The sequence below is a fragment of the Triticum urartu genome, chromosome 3, assembly GCF_003073215.2.
Source record: "Triticum urartu cultivar G1812 chromosome 3, Tu2.1, whole genome shotgun sequence".
NCBI lineage: Eukaryota > Viridiplantae > Streptophyta > Magnoliopsida > Poales > Poaceae > Triticum > Triticum urartu.
Window position 1 is genome coordinate 93284025 of NC_053024.1, and position 17224 is coordinate 93301248.

A 17224-nucleotide genomic window follows, 5' to 3' on the forward strand; every position below is an offset into this window, starting at 1 on the left:
CAACTCCTCTGAAGAAGCAGCAGAAGGAATGTCTCATCGGATCCGCTTGGGATCACGTATTCTTCATCAAAAGGAACAAGGTCCTTTGATGGCATATATGAGATAGGAACAACATAAATTGGATTTTCAAATGAGCTGGTCAGTGGCTTCATTTTCTTCGGAGCTGAAGAATCTGATGCAGTTGATGCCTTCCTTTTCTTCATAGTTGCACGCTCTACAGCCTTGGTCTTCTTCACATCTGATGCAGATGGAAGGATAAGAGTTGGTGTATGCGCAGGAGGAGCAGAGGAATTTGGTTCAAGATCTTCAGGCACAACTGATGCAGTTGCCCTGACTTCTTCATTTTCTTCAGGCACAACACTAGTGGTTGCCCTAGCAATTTCTTCAGCGGCTGGAATGCAGTCATCATCCCTAGTACTAGCATTTTCTTCAGTAGCCTGAGTATCATCAGCGGTGCTGGCATTTTCTTCAGTAGGCTGAGCAGATGCTTCAGCCTGAGGATTTTCTTGTTGCGTTGGGGCTGCAACATTGGAAGTGAACTGTTTAGTTAGTTTCACAAAACGGACCTTGGCTCCCAGCCAATCAGCGCGGTATGCGTCAAATTCATCACTGAGTTTCTTGATCTCAGATTGAATAGTGACAGGTTCTTCAGTTGTCATAGAGACAACATTTTTCTTCAGGAAGCGCTCCTTTTTGTACTACGCTTTCTTCAACTGCCTGGCCTTTTCAAATTTCCATTTTTCTTTCTGAATGGAGTCAACATATGACTTTGGCCAGGAGCCAGCTTGAAGTCAGGCATAGGAGTGTTGGGGTCCTTGTGCCTGAGATCAATGTAATCAAGGATCAATTTTGGATCCAAAATCAGAGGCACACTTGTGCCTTTGGCTCTAGCGGCCCTGAGTTGCTTGTCCCTGATGATTTCAGCAAGTTCTTCATCATCAGCTTCGTCTTCATCAGACAGCACTTGAAAGGCAACCTGCTTCTTGTGAGGACTTGGTCAAGAGCCTCGTCCAGCAGTGGCCTTTCTCTTCAGCAGAGAAGGGCCAGTTGATGAATTTGGTGCAGCTGAAGAACTAGCAGAAGCTCCTGAGGCAATAGAGATGCCTGTTGTCCTTTGGCACGTGGTGAGATGCATAGGTGCTGAGGATTTTGATGGAGGAGCTGAGGACTTTGGAGGAGCTGGCACGGCTTGAGGAATTGGCCGTGAGGGCTTTGAAGAATCTGGCCGTGAGGGCATTGCTGAGGAACTTGGCCGTGAGGGCATTGGGGTTGAAGCACTTGGCTTATGAGCCGGCTTCTTTGGCATGGCCTTCTTTGGCTTGCTTGCAGAGGCCTCAACAGTGGCAGCAGCAGCAACAGTCTTCATTGAATTTCCTCACTGCTTCCTTAGCTACTCTGGCTAGCTTGGCCTGGCGCTTGGCCCATTCATCAGGATAATCCTCACCATGCTTGAGGCTGGTGGGATCATCTACTTGGCCAGGTGCTAACGAAGGTCTTGGGCATGGAGGATGAAGAGCGAATTTCTTCATATACTTGGGAGTAACATATCTGTATTCCCTCCATTCCCGTGCCCATCTCCTCTCTATCCTTTGGATGCGCACTTTGCGCTCATTCTTAGTTTCCTTTCCATGGGTGGCCTCATCAGGAGTGCAATAATCCTTGTATATATCCTCAGGGATTTTAAACACAGTGTTGACTTCCAGCTTCTTTCCTCCCTTCTAAGATTTCTTGCCATCTGCCATTTTCTTCAGCTGAGGGTTTTGAACGATTGAGTTCTCTGAAGAGGTATGCAACTTTTCTTCGAGGAACGCTGCAAATGAGTTAAGTTGATGAGAACCTAATGATTCAGCAGCGGACATGTGTACCTATGAATAGATTATAGTTGCGAGGAATTTGGAGAGGTCATATGCGTTCTCAGAAGGTTTTTGCAATAAGAACAAGTTTGAGGAATTTGACCAGTTGAGTCTTGAAGAATTTCACTAAGCGTTCTTTGACTTAGGTTCCAAAGTTGTACAGATTTGAAAATCCACACAATTGAGGAATCTTGAAGAAAAATGTTGCTTAGAGAAACAGATCAAGAACAGATGATATGTGAGGTGTCTAGTGTGTGAGGATTTGAAGAAAACACCTTTTGAAGATTTGAAGAAAAACAACTGAATCAACAAGGGTAGTAAAAGTAACTTTTAATTACCCTGGACGAAGAACACGACGAACTGGGAAGTGTAGATTTGAATCTCATTGGTTCAGATCTTCCACGCCCTAACTTGGCTGAGGAAGACAGCTACGGCGGCGGCGGAGTGAAGAAATCCACATCCAGCGTGAGTACAGCGGCGACGAGGTCAAGGCAGTGAAGCTCTTCCTCACCGGCAACGATGAAAGTAGCGGCAGTGCTAGGGTTTGAGAGCTCGAGCGAGGGAGTGAGGTCGAGCGGAGTAAAAGTGAAGTGAGGAAGGGAGAGGGGTAAGCCGAAGTGAAAAACTGCTCGCCCGAGGAAATAGGACGAACGTGCCCCCGACCCTTCTCATTCGCTTGACATGTGTCACTCACGTACTAAGAGGTGATGTCGTGTGTGATCGTGGGTGAATAGGATAAGTATTATCATGAAGTGTGTAACGGTTTGAGCGGCAAAGGCCGAAAATTCAGATAAGATAAGTTTAAAGTTACGTTCGCAATTTCTTCTGCTGACAAGGGCACAGTTATATATATACATATACATATATATATATATATAGAGAGAGAGAGAGAGCTATTCTGTTACGCGTAACAGAATACCCTACTTGAACTGATGAATTCAAGCGGTTGAACTGATGAAATTTGAGCGATTGAACTGATGCTTTCTGTTGCTGTTAAAAATCGTCTTCTTTAGTTCAAATTATTTTGCAATTTTTTTTGTTAAAATGGGGCGTGTAATATATCGTTGGAAAGCTCTTGACACCCACATTACAATCTTATAATTTGTTTTTGCAAAAAAAATATGATTTAAGAGCAGTTTTGAAAAAATCGTTTTTTTTCAAAACCGAAAACGCGAATCATATTCTGGACTTAATTTTCAAACGGTTTGTCGGAATTGAGCAAATGAGCTGGCGTTGGAAAGCTTGTGAAAAATCCGCATCTTCCATATATCTACTATTTTTTCAAATTTTATGTGATTTAAAAGTAATTTAAAAAAGGTGAAATTCTGGGCGAAATGTTTTTTCACTATTTTTTGCAAACGGTTTGTCGGATTGACGCAAATGATACGGTGTTGGAAAGCTATGAAAAATGCACAACTTCTAATTCTTTACGGTTTAAATACGAATTCAAATATGGTTAAAATTGGTTTTGAACACGGTTTTTTAAAAAAGTTTGTCGAAATGAGACAAATAATATACCGTTGGATAACTATCGAAAATGCGAAACTTAGTCATGTTGGACGTTTTCTCTACTTCGCAACTGTTTAAGAGTAATCTTGAATACGGCATGACGGATCCTGTTGTTTTCTCATCTGAAAAACAGAATAGTCGTACTGATATATGTGTATGTTTGTATTGAGCTATTTTTTGTAGAGTAATTTCAAATGGTTCCGAAAAAAGGTACTTGTACTGATGCTTGCATGGGTTTGTAGTAAGTGTGTTTTCACATAACTAGACTTTGCTCTATTTTTTGGGTAATATTTTTCTCGTAAATTTTCAACGGTTTACTGTATCCTAGCCCTGAACTTGCATGGTTTATATTGTTGAACTGAATGTTATTGTATGTCGGCCCTGTACTTTCATGGTTTATATCATCGAACTGAATGATATTTTTTTCAAAAAGAAAATTTTTGTTATTCTTTTTTTTTGAACTAAACATTTTTTTACAACGATGTTCTGGACTTCTCTTATTTTATGACTTGTACTTTTACTATTTGAATTGCATGGGGTTTCCTTTTTCTTGAACTTTTACAATTTAAATTTCTGTCATTTCTTTTATGCCGAACGGATCACCGTTTTTAACTTGTACTGATCAATATTTTTAATTAAACCAATTTTCCTTTGTACGGACCACCGTTTTTGTTTGTACGGATCATTTGTAGAACTTGGACGTCAATGTCAAAGAATTAATTTGTGAGCTTCTCACGTTTCCTTTTAAAGTTGTTTTTCCCTCGAACTTGATTGGCATCAATTTTTTTTTCGGTACCTCTCGAACTGATGCGACTTTTTTCGACGAGTACGTACCAAATTTCTCTGTACTGTTATGTTTTTAACACACACACATATTGAATTGTTCCCACATTTCATTATGAATTTATTATATATAAAAGTTGAACTATACGACACTTTTTAAATGAATCTAACTAGTATTTTCGCTCGCTAAACTACCAAATGTTTTTCCGTTGTAAACTCAAGTCTGAACAGTTGTAAATACTTCTAAATTGAATTGAAATAAAATATAGGAACACTCGAGTCTGAACAGTTGCAAATAGCTCTAAATTGAACTGAAATAAAATATAGGAACTGAACTGAGTGTATTTATAGATTTCTGCTAGCATGCATCATGACATTTTAGATATGTTTTTACAATAGAACATATAGGGGCTGTTTGGTTCTAGAACTAGCATTGCCACACCTTGCCACACATTTTTACCAAGCTTGCCTAAGGTTAGTTCATCAAAATGAGAGCCACAAGTTGGCAAGCCTAAGGGAATCTTGCCATACTTTTTGTGTGTATGCCATGTGGGGTCCAAGTGTGGCTTGTCTAAGGTGTGGCATGAACCAAACACTCACCTAAGTTGGTCAAACTTGCCTAACCTTAGTTGTGGCAATCTTTGGCTAAGTTAGTCACAAACCAAACAGCCCCATACTAATTTTTATTTCAAGTAACCTCAAACAAAACGAAAGTGGAGCTTCATTTACAAGAATAGAACAGAACATATGCTAGTTTCGATCCATACAAGGTTTTCTCAAATGCTTATTAAGCATAACACACAACTCCTGTTGTGCTATAGGAAGAACACTTAAACAGGGGAAATTGGACATAGAATCATTAAGTAGGTGTACTAAAAAGCACACAAAACATGTATTGAAAAAGAACAAAACATTCTTAGCGTTGCATCGGCCTCCTGTGGCAGAGGTGAATGTTCTGATAGTTGCATCATCGCACGGCCTCGTGTGGCGGAGGTGAACGGGTTGTGGTGGTAAGGGTGAACGGCTTGAGCGCTGCATGTCCAAAAAAATTGGTTTTATTTGACAACACAAAAATATAAAAAGGATGATTTCAGTTTCATAAATTAACTCAAGAGGCAGTACCTCTAGCAATGGAAGATTACTGAGCCAAATGCCCATTCCGTAGCTACAAAAAAACTGATTATTTTGTTTTTCTTAGTGGTGCCACTACCTTCAGATTAGAAGGACATACATAATACTCATCCGCTAAACTGCACATATTTTTTAAATCATTTTCACGGCCTGATAATACATCCATCTCATTTATTCAGTTTATCGGTTAACAAAAAGTATCAGCTATCAGTCCACAAAGAGCATCAACTATCAGTTCACAAAAATATGAAACATCACAGGAACATAAAAAGAATGTTTATTAGTTCGCAAACCTATCAGCAATAGTAGTCCTGCGGCTCCAGTGCAGCCGCCATTGTTGGGTTTTCTTCTTAAAATACACACTGAACTGTTGTAACAAAAAAGAAACTTTAAACCACAAGATTTAGCAAGATGAACCACTAGCCTACTAACCAGAGAACTGAATGAATTTCCAAAATTGAACTTTTTTCTAATGCTCTGCAGGCCGGAAAATGGGGGATTAAAGTTTGTAGCAGTAGTGCTCATGCCTATATAGGGCTCTCCCAGGACAAGCCCTTGTGTATAAAAAAGCTAGTGGTTTAAATTCAGAATGTGGACAATGCCACCACACATTTTATTAGTATATATTCTCACCTTATCCTCCGGTGCCAGTTTTGTGTTATATGAAGATGCAAAACATAAAGGGAATTGTACTTGTGATTCGGAATTAGATGAACCCAATAGCAAACAAAAGATGGACTAAAAAAACTGAACTAGCTCAACCATTCTACTTTTTGGGAATCTAATGCTCTGTAGATGAAGTGAACTCTTCGACACATATCTTTCGTTTGTAAACATACCCAACTCACACCCTCCTGTATATTGTGTAAACATAAAGGCACAATCAACTGAGCTAGAGACAGAAAAATACAGGAGATGGGAAGTGCCAACAAGTGACACTACAGTGCATGCGTTCTTGTGGTCTCCAACACCATACAATCTTGCTATACATAAGCCTGGATGCATGCTAACCATTCCATTCAAAACGTAAGAATTTCGCAACAAAGAGTTCAAAAAATGACTACCCGTGAATGTATCTGACACTTCCTCTAATCTCTCTTGAATTATTTTTTAGTTTAACTTCCTAAGAAAAAATAACGGATAGAAAGTCAGAAATTAATTCCTTCTCAAGGATTGTTTACTTCTATAATATGAAATCCTCTCACTCACTTATTTATGTCCTCATTGTAATTTTTTTGAGACAAACCATGACTAATAGGATTTACATAGAATCTGACTAGAGTAGAATATTGATTCTGAATATGTTGCAAGACCGTAAGGTTCTGACTGTTTATTACTATGCCAAATATGAATTTCAGTGTCTCCACTCTTTTTGCCTTCTCCACCTTAAGCTAGCTGAATTGTATGGTTGAAACAGAGACAACTCAAAGAATAGGAATACATGGCTAACCTTGTCATCGTTGGGAGACTTGTTTCTCACGCATTCCTCCTCCAAATTGTTCGATTTAGAGCAGCAACTGAGCCCCCACTGAAACATTCACAAGAAAACATTTTCAACACCTAATTCAGTAGAGATGTTTCTCCAAGGAAACCATCCTATAAGCAACTAATGAACAATGAATAATTCCGTATAACTGAAAAACAAAATTTCCCCCACCTTGGTGTCGTCAGTTATAAAAGAAAACACCTAATAGGCACAACTCCCATGCATCTCCATTAACACATTTTTTTTCAAAAATTTCCTCCTAGCGCTGACTAAGACAAGCACGAACCAATAATCACACATACACCCATTAGAAGCAGTGTTAGTGTAGAACTGAAAAATGGGAAAAAATCATGTGGAGTGAGAGGCGAAGAAGAATACGATGTTGATGTCAGACCGGATGGCTGAGTGGGACATGGGGGTCAGGTTGGACTAAAGGAGCAATCTGAATACAAAGCACTAGTGATAATAATAAGGCGGTCAAGCATCTAGTTTTGGCACACCCAATAATAGATGTACTGAGATGGTCAACTAATTGTACTTAGATATTGAACTTATTTATTGCAAAAATAAAGTCTAAATCATGGCTGAAATTTAGTCTAAATCATAAGACTGATGGGAGGATAAGGCAACTTTGGCAAATGTATACAGAATTTTAAATTTCCGAGCACATACCTTCTGTTCTTGTTTGTTGCCGGGATTTTGGCAAATGGCTGAAATCACGAGCGGCGCCTGGGTGCGCCGGGATTTTGCCGCTGTAGGGGGATCCCAGCTACTACCAAGTCATTCCCGAGGAGCTTATAGAGGCGATGCAGTTGGTCGCAGGCCAGGTGTAAGCTTGAACTATCAGGTGTGCCGGGATTTGGCTGCTGTAGAGAAACAAGAAGTCAGAACAAACAGGAGTTATATAGGTTACATATTTTTGCCTTCTATAATGACGTGCTTCCTGGGCAGTCCAAAAGCAGCAGCCGCACAAGTTCAGTAGCCGCTCAACACGCGCACCTACTCGATGGGAATTTACACAGACTGTTTGCAATTTGTACAAACTTTTAAAACATGAACTCTGTGGTCCAAAACTTAGTATTTGAACTAAAATGCATGTTTTAACTAAGTTGCATGATAGCTCAAAATCAAAATCAAATCATTCAGAAATTGCACCAAATATATCACATATTTGCAAAGATGAAATGCATCTAGTGTTGCTAGCAAGTTGATTAATAGAATGACTCTATGTGTCTCTCTTATTTCTGTCCATGATGGTATGGTAAGTGATAACAATATACAATGTACAATACACACATGTACTACACAAGACTCTACGTCTGTACTGCCTAGAACAACAAATTAATCAAAATAAAACTAATTTATGAAGGAAAAAATTCTTGAACTTTGGTTAGAGCTTTGTTCGTTGAGATTTTTGAACTCTTGTAGTAGTTATACTTGAACTTGCGCTACACACTTCTTATTCAGTTGAGAGCGTCTGATATTTTTCCATCACCAATAACATTCTAACCCTTTTAGCAAGTTGTAACAGAGCCAAAAAGCGTGTATGAGAACTTGTTCTGACAATCTGAATCTATAAATAGTAAAGCGTATACACTTCTTTTAACCAAGAAAGTAATAACTAGTTTCTATGCTAATCTGGAGACAGTAAGGTTCGATTTTTAAAGTAAGCTGCTACAGCCAGTAGGGACCCAGTACACTCAGTAACAATTTTATCTGCAAGGCAAAATGACACCAAGATTCTGCAAAAAAATAAATCATACAAAATAACCGAAATAATCAAGAACTTCATGTATGTTAATTTTTGAACTCCCTTGAATAGAACTGCTCGCTTTTTTCTGTTGCCTAAGCCACTTACATACAAACAGAAATAAATTTGTAGACCAAAGGACTCAGCAAATTGAACCATTAATTTTCCAACCAGAGAACTGCAGGAGTTAGCAAAAATGAACTATTTCCTCAATGATTTTCCAACCAAAAATCACATATTTTTAAACGAAACCAAACTTTTTCAATGAACTTCTTTAGGTTTATGTGTACGAACTTACCAACTTTCCAAACAAGTACTTAGCTCGCTTATCTTCTTTCCTTCATGATGGAATTAGAAGTGCACAACATAGAAGCAATAACACATGGATCAACTAGGGCAAACAACAGAACACAAAACTAAATAGAAATTAAACCAAACAATATGGCACAATTTTACTCTCTAGTATACTAACCACTACAGGATATTCAGTACAGTGGTAATACTACTTTGCTCTCCGTTTGGTAATTTCTTAAGGTTATGAAATTAGATTTTTAGAGGTTTCATGAGAAATCAAATATGTCTGTCTCATACAAGTGAAAGAATTGTCCCTGCTTTGGTCTGCTTATTGCTAACCATCAACAAACATTCTATAGGGACTACAAAATGATTAAAGAATACTATATAAATTTATTTATCTGGCAAATTATGAAATAGATCTTAAACCATTTTAGAAGATGCTCTTTGTGTGCAACTTTCTATGAGTCCATTTGATACAAATAAAATCACATCAGATTGGGGGGGGGAAGTTAGATCATCCTGTCATATGCACAACTGAGCTAAGTTGATATCTGCATCTGCAATATATTTATTTAGCTTGCCATTTCATCAAATAGGTGCTAGGCACCTTAACTTCTCAACTTTCATGATCTTTTCGAGATGAACAAGTGCAATTTTTTATGGAACCAAACTTCTGAACTTTTTCCAATACACACTTTGAACGTGTGGCGGCGTGCACCAGTGCCGGCAAAAGCTCATATGTGAAGGAGGATGGCAGGAGGAGCTCAGACGGATAAGTGAGGAATAGTTGGACTGATGTGAGCCCCATACCTGGATGAGGACAGGAGGAAGTAGTCCGTGTGGGCGGCGGGGGCTGTCTGTAGAACTGAGCTTTTTTTCTTGCAATCCGTCCAACCTCCCTCGTGCTGCACTACAGAGAGAAACAAATTAGTGAGAGAAAAGAGCAGTAGAGAGAAAAGAGATGTATGTACTGCTCCTGTTATTTTTGTTGAACCGCAACTGAATGTCATAATGAAGAGAAAACGGAGAAGAGGTTGCGTGTCAGCAGTGCTGGATGCAAAGGACCGTAGGCGTGGGGGGAACTATCGTGTGGCGCGGAGCTGCTTGCCGGAGGGAGCGTCGTGCATGCTAGTAGAGTTGCTGGAGGGGGAGGGCAGGTGAGGGGGGCGGCGCTAGAGCTAGCCCAGCGGCGGAGGTGTTCACCATGGCCGCGGGAGGTGGCGACCTCCATGTCATGCCGTGGGGATCCACAGACAGGGTAGCGGTGGGGGTGCGGCAGGGGCCACGGTCGCGCATGAGGTAAGGCGCGCCGGCGGCGATGGCGCCCTGCTTGGCCGAAGGAAGAAGGAGGAGCGGGTGCGGTGGCGCGCTTGGCCGGAGGAGGAAGGAGGCCCGGGGCGGCGGCGAGCTTGGCCGGAGGAGGTAGGAGGACCGGGGGCGGCGGCGAGCTTGGCCGAAGGAGGAAGGAGGCCCGGGCGGCGGTGAGCTTGGCTGGTGGAGGAAGGAGGCCAGGGGCGGCGGCGCGCTGTAGGGAGCGGGCTCGGGCGGTGCGGGGATGTAGGGGTGGATCGTGGGGGCTTCGGTCAGTTTACAAGATTCGCGTCCATCGATCTATTAGGGCGCGAGGGTAACAAAATAATATTCTGTTACTATATAGCCAATGAAGAAAAACAATGGAAATGGTGAAGACAATGCAAATTGAAAAACAACAGAGGAATTTCAAAGCTGAGGAAAAACTTAAATTGAAGATTTTCAACTTTTGGTGGTGGCGTGACCCACCGTATAAGAATGATGATTTCAGAAACCGCATACAACTGTCGTAGGGTTCTGAGAATCAAATTCTTCGTTAATTTCTTCACACTTAGAGTGTTGTTCTTCATTAGTTGAAGAAAAAACGTTTCTTCATGTGTTGCACATCAAGTCATCAATTTTGCATAAGTGTTAGGATGAGAGTCCTTTTCAAAGAACATTCGAAGATTCTAGGATATTTAGCTCATACCGCAACTTGCTAAATCTCTTCTCATCCAAGGGCTTGGTGAAGATATCGGTTAGCTGTTCTTCAGTCTTCACATGCTTAATAGAGATGTCGCCCTTCAACACATGATCACGAAGAAAATGATGACGAATCTGAATGTGATTTGTCCTCGAGTTCTGAACTGGGTTATGAGCAATCTTGATGGCACTCTCATTGTCACAGTAGAGTGGCTCATTCTTCACGTTGACGCCGTAGTCCTTGGGAGTTTGCTTCATCCATAGTAGTTGAGCACAGCAAGAACCAGCAGCAATGTACTCAGCTTCAGCAGTAGACAGTGATACGCAGTTCTGTTTCTTCGAGAACCAACAGACTAAGGATCGTCTGAGGAAATGGCATGTGCCAGATGTTGACTTGTGGTCCACACGATCACCAGCATAGTCAGAGTCTGAATATCCAGTGAGATCAAAAGCCGAGCCCTTGGGATACCATAATTCAAGTGTTAGTGTGTGATCTAGATATCGAAGAATATGCTTCACAGCCTTGTGGTGTGATTCCTTCGGTGTAGTTTGAAATCAGGCACACATGCAAACACTAAGCATAATATCTGGCCTAGATGCACACAAGTACAATAAAGAACCAATCATGGTGCAGTATACCTTATGATCGAAGTCAATACCATTTTCATCAGTGCATAAATGGCCATTTGTGGGCATAGGGATTTTGACTCCTTTGCAATCTTGCATGCCGAATTTCCTCAGTACATCCTTGAGGTATTTCTCCTGAGATATGAATATGCCATTGCGCTGTTGGCGAATCTGAAGACCTAAGAAGAATTTCAGTTCTCCCATCATAGACATTTGATATTCTTCACTCGTCATATAGGCAAATTCATCACTGTAATGTTGGTCAGTATAGCCAAAAATGATATCATCAACATAAATTTGGCACACAAACAGTTCACCATCATAAGATTTAGTGAAAAGAGTTGGGTCAAGTGAACCGGGTTTGAAGCCTTTCTTCATGAGGAATTCCTTCAAAGTATCATACCACGCCCATGGGGCCGCTTGAGGCCATAGAGGGCCTTATTGAGTCTGAAGACTTTGTCAGGATGCTTTGGATCTTCAAAACCTGGGGGCTGAGCAACATATACTTCTTCCTCAAGCTTACCATTGAGGAATGCACTTTTCACATCCATTTGATATAAGATGATATCATGATGGTTAGCATAAGCAAGTAATATGCGAATAGCTTCAAGTCTAGCAACAGGTGCAAAAGTTTCATCGAAATCAATTCCTTCAACCTGTGTGTAGCCTTGAGCTACAAGTCATGCCTTATTCCTCACCACAAGGCCATTTTCATCTTACTTGTTGTGGTAGATCCACTTTGTGCCAATGATGTTGTGCTTGCAAGGATCTGGACGTTTAACCAGTTCCCAAACGTTGTTGAGCTCGAATTGATGTAATTCCCCTTGCATAGTTTGAATCCACTCAGGCTCCAGAAATGCTTCATCTACCTTAGTGGGCTCTGTGATAGAGACGAAAGCAAAGTGCCCACAAAAGTTAGATAAATGTGAAGCTCTTGAGCGTGTGAGAGGACCTGGAATGTTGATGTCACTGATGATTTTCTCAATTTGCACTTCATTTGCAACGCGAGGATGAGCGGGTTGTCGTTGAGAAATTTGATCAGCATTTTCTTCAGCACCATTTTCCTCAGGTGCATCAGCATGATGTTCTTCATGTTCTGGAATGACTTCTTCAGCAGATTCTTCGGTAGGAATGACATCCTTAGTAGCCTTGAACTTAATAGATTTCTCAGGAGGTATTTCATCTGCCACAAGAGGTAGGTGCTCTCTTTGCGAGCCATTAATCTCATCAAACCACACATCTACAGTTTCAACAACCTTGTGGTGATAGGTGTTGAAGACTCTGTAGGTGTGCGAGTCCTTACCATAACCGAGCATAAAACCTTCATGTGTTTTCGGTGCAAATTTAGAATTGTGATGAGGATCTCTAATCCAACATTTTGCACCGAAGACTCTGAAATAACTCACATTGGGTTTCTTGTAGGTGAGGAGTTCATATGCAGTCTTCTTGAAGAATTTGTGATGATATACCCTATTGATGATGTGGCACGTAGTATCAATTGCCTCAGGCCAAAAGCGAGGAGGCGCCTTGTACTCATCAAGCATAGTGCGGGCCATCTCAACAAGAGTCCTGTTCTTGCACTCCACAACGCCATTTTGCTGAGGAGTATAAGGAGCAGATAACTCATGAGTAATACCAAGTTCATCAAGATAGTCATCAAGACTAGTGTTCTTGAACTCAGTTCCATTATCACTTCTGATGTGCTTGATTTTCACATCAAAGTTGGTTGAAGCCCTCGAGGAAAATCGTTTGAAGACTTCCTGCACTTTAATTTTGTAAGTGATGATATGCACCCATGTATATCGAGAATAATCATCAAAAATGACAAATCCATATAAAGATGCAGCATTAGTAAATGTGGCATAGTGAGTAGGGCCACAGAGATCCATGTGAAGCAATTCAAATGGTCAAGTAGTAGTCATGATAGTCTTCGCTGGATGCTTAGCCTTGGTCATCTTTCCAGCTTCACAAGCTCCACACAAATGGTCCTTGAGGAATTTGACACCCTCAATGCCAATGACATGCTTCTTCTTCGCAAGCGTGTGCAGATTCCTCATGCCAGCATGACCAAGTCGTCGATGCCATAGCCAGCCTTCTCAAGCTTTTGCAAGTAGACATGTAGCAGGTTGTGGTCCTGTAGAGAAATCAACAATATACAAATCTCCTCTCCTAAAGCCTTCGAAGACTTTGGAATTGTCAGCTTCCATGATCACAACACAACAATACTTGCCAAATACAACAACATATCAAGATCACAAAGCATTGAGACAAACATGAGGTTGAACCCTAAGGACTCGACAAGCATGACTTTGTCCATGTGTCGATCCTTTGAGATTGCAACATTACCTAGACCCAATACCTTGCTTTTGCCTTTGTCAGCGTAGGTGATATGCTTCAGATGTGATGGAGATAAAGCAGAGTCCATCAATAAGCTCCTGTCACCAGTCATGTGATTTGTACATCCACTATCAAGGACCCACTCAGTGGCTTTGGGTTGATCATCCTGCAGATTAATTAGTGCAACTTACGAACTCATATACTTCAGTAGTGAAGAATATGGTATCAATTTTATCAGATCAATTTCATCAAGCAATAGAACAGATAAAGCAGTATGAGGGCGTGAGAAATGAAAATTCATTTCTTCATGATTATCTTGCGTCCTTTCAAGCAAATTCAGGTCTCCAGCAAATTCTTCAGATGATTAAGTTCGTCTAGAGACCTGACCCTGCATAAGAGGTTAGTTCTTTTTCTTCACCATCCACATCTAAAGGGGTGGCAAAGAGTTCATCATTCTGCGAGCTCCATAAGAGAAGGGTGGCATAGATGCCAATCCACTTCGTTTCACATAAGAGGGGTTAGGGTAAGAATAAGAGTAAGCAGAGAAATTCTTCGAGGACTTATGAACATAATGATTTGAAGAATAATGCACATATCCATAATCCTTAGTTCTTCCCTGCGAAACAGACGGGTTAGCACGATGATGCTCATATGAGGACTTTGATCCTTGTGAAGAATTTGGTCCATATGAAGAATTTGATCTGGGGTTCCTATTCTTTACAGGTGGTGTCATGATGACATTCACCTGAAGATTTTCAAGCCACCTTTTGGGAACCCAGATTTTCTTCATAGGAGAACCGTTCCTGCAGTTAGTGCCAACATATCTAGCAAATACTTCACCATTCTGATTTTTTAACAGTTTATAGTTGGAGTCAAATGACTCATCGGAAGAATATGAAGATTCACATGTAAAGCCAGATAAAGTAGATGGATCCACTGAAGGTCCCTTTTCAGCAACCCATGAGGTTTTAGGATACTACTCAGGTTTCCAGTAGGTCCCATCAGCATTGAGTTTCCTCTCAAAGGCAATACCCTCTTTCCTAGGGTTCCTGTTGAGGATCTGCTTTTTAAGCATGTCACAAAGAGCTTGATGCCCTTTGAGGCTTTTGTACATGCCTGTCATTATACAATTCCTTCAGCCCTGCATTATCAGTGATACTGGCAGTGTCCTCAGATGAGGGATTAGTGATAGCAGAGGCAGTTGAAGAATTTGCAGCAATGGAAGTATTTGAGCATTCAGGTGAAGAATTAGCAGTTTCACGTTCAATGCACTTCAAACATGGAGGAACAAATTCATCCTGAGTAGCATTGATCTGTTGAGCAAGCAATGAATCACGCTCCTTCTGAAGATCTTCATAACTCACTCTCAACTGCTCAAGATCTTGCTTTCTTTAAAGAAATTCATAAGAAAGCTTCTCATGATCAGATAGGAGAGTGTTATGATGACCTTGGAGATTGTCAAACTTTGACTGGAGTCCCTGAAGACTTTCAGCCAAAGCTTTGGAACGATCCATTTCTTCACCCAACATATCGTCGTTCTCATTTAGCATGTTTTGAACTTTTTCCAAAGCTCTTTGTTGTTTAGTGGCAAGGGAAGCAAGTTTGACATAACTGGGTCCAAATTCATCACTAGATTCATCATCACTTGACTCAGATAAGTAGCAATCAGTTACCTTGGCACCTTTTGCCATAAGGCATGGTGTAGAGGATGATGATTCTGGATTGAAAGTCATAGCCTTGCGCGATTCCATGAATTCTTCGAACCAGGGTTCATGGTGAGATCGATGACCTTCATAGACCTCAGAGAGTCGGTCCCAGATGAGTTTCGCATGGCTGAGATGCATAACATTCCTGAACTGATTTTGTGACAAGCTGGAGCAGATGATGTCCTTCGTTGTGAGGTTGAGAAGTGTGTATTTGCGAATATCATCAGCCTCCGCCATCTTGCATAGGTCAGTAAGACCAATCTCGGTGACGGTCCAGAGTTTGTTGTTCATTGCCTTGAGGCGCTTCTTCATCATGGCCTTCCACTTGGGATAATCATGATCGTCAAAGATGGGGCATGTCATAGTCTTCATTTATGTGGTCGACATAACTAAAACTCCAGGTGGTTGAACCAAAATTACACAGAACAAGGAAGTAACTTGGCTCTGATACCAATTGAACGCTAGTTATATCGACTAGAAGGGGGGTGAATAGGCGATTTTTATGAATTCTTCACTAAGGAATTTGCAGGTAAGGAAATCCCTAAATGAAGAACTACTTGCAGCGGAATAAATACTCAGAAGTAAACATAACAAAACATGAGCATGGTCTTCATGATGAAATGAAAACAAACACAGCGTACAGAAAGCGTAAACACGAGATAAACAGAATGAAGACCAACAGACTGAAGAAATTGAGCTGAGGAAATAAAGAAAGTCTTTAGTCAAAGTCTTTAAACAGATATGAACAAGCACACAACACAAAAATGAGGAAATGGTAGGGTTGAGGAAATGGAACCAGTTAGATCGGTGAAGATAATGATTTGGTAGACCAGTTCCAACTGTTGTGACAGTTGTACGTCTGGTTAGGGCGGCTAGGTATTTAAACCTGAGGAAACACAGTCCCGAACACCCAGTACTGAACACGCAGCTCAGGACACTTAGTCCTCACCGTATTCCCCTTGAGCTAAGGTCACACAGACCTCACCCAATCACTCGTGGTAAGCCTTCAGGTGACTTCCAAACCTTCACAGACTCGGGCACTCGGCGATCCACAATTTCCTCTTGGATGCTCTAGACCGTCTGGAAGATGCATAGTCTTCAAAGGTAACAAGCATCGGATCCACACAGGATCAATCTCTTCAGTGATGCTCAATCACTTTGGGTCTGTAGGTGTTTGGGTTTGGGTTTTCCTCACTTGATGATTTTCACTCAAAGTCCTCGGAGGATGGGATGCTCTCAAATGACAAGTGTCAGTTTCTCTCAGAGCAGCCAACCATCTAGTGGTTGTAGGGGGCGGCTATTTATAGCCTAGGGAGCAGCCCGACATGATAAGACATAAATGCCCTTCAATGATATGACCGTTAGGTGGGTAGATATTTTGGGACAGCTGGCGCATAGCACAGCAATGGTCGGAATTTTGAGTATCAAATTCCTCAGGGCTATCATGATCCTCACTGTGTAGGCAATCTGCACTGGTGAATTCCTAACTCCTCAGTCAGAAAAATTCCTCAGAGACTAGAAGAACTTCGTCTCTGTCACTGAAGAAATTGACTGAGTTGTATGAGATTTACAATGGCTTCACTCGAAGGGATTGGTAGGTGTAGGATTTGAGTTGAGCATCACTTGGAAACTTTTCCTTAGTATTTCCTTGACCCCCTTTAATAGTACGATGTTTCCTATGAATCAAGAAAGAGAAAATAAAACAAAGAACAAAAGTCTTCATGCTTCATGTTCCTCGAATGAATACCAAGTC

The 17224-nt window shown here is 41.1% G+C and overlaps 1 protein-coding gene across 12 annotated transcripts; it reads right to left on the reverse strand.

Moving 5' to 3' along the window:
• Positions 1-4850: 4850 nt before the first annotated feature.
• On the reverse strand, positions 4851-10423 carry LOC125543057. 12 transcript variants are annotated; one of them, XR_007298254.1, is made up of 5 exons: positions 10013-10423; positions 9620-9719; positions 8811-8850; positions 7435-7625; positions 6537-6804 (listed from the first exon to the last, which is right to left on the reverse strand). XR_007298254.1 is itself a non-coding variant. In XM_048706303.1 (5 exons), exons 1-4 carry the CDS (start codon positions 10103-10105, stop codon positions 7479-7481), a joined length of 378 nt encoding a protein of 125 aa, XP_048562260.1. In that variant the 5' UTR covers positions 10106-10423; the 3' UTR covers positions 6537-6804; positions 7435-7478. The 12 variants fall into 12 exon arrangements, 2 of the variants coding, with proteins under 2 accessions (XP_048562260.1, XP_048562261.1); XM_048706303.1 differs by having other exon boundaries at positions 7435-7628; positions 9620-9714; XM_048706304.1 differs by having other exon boundaries at positions 7435-7628.
• Positions 10424-17224: the final 6801 nt, after the last annotated feature.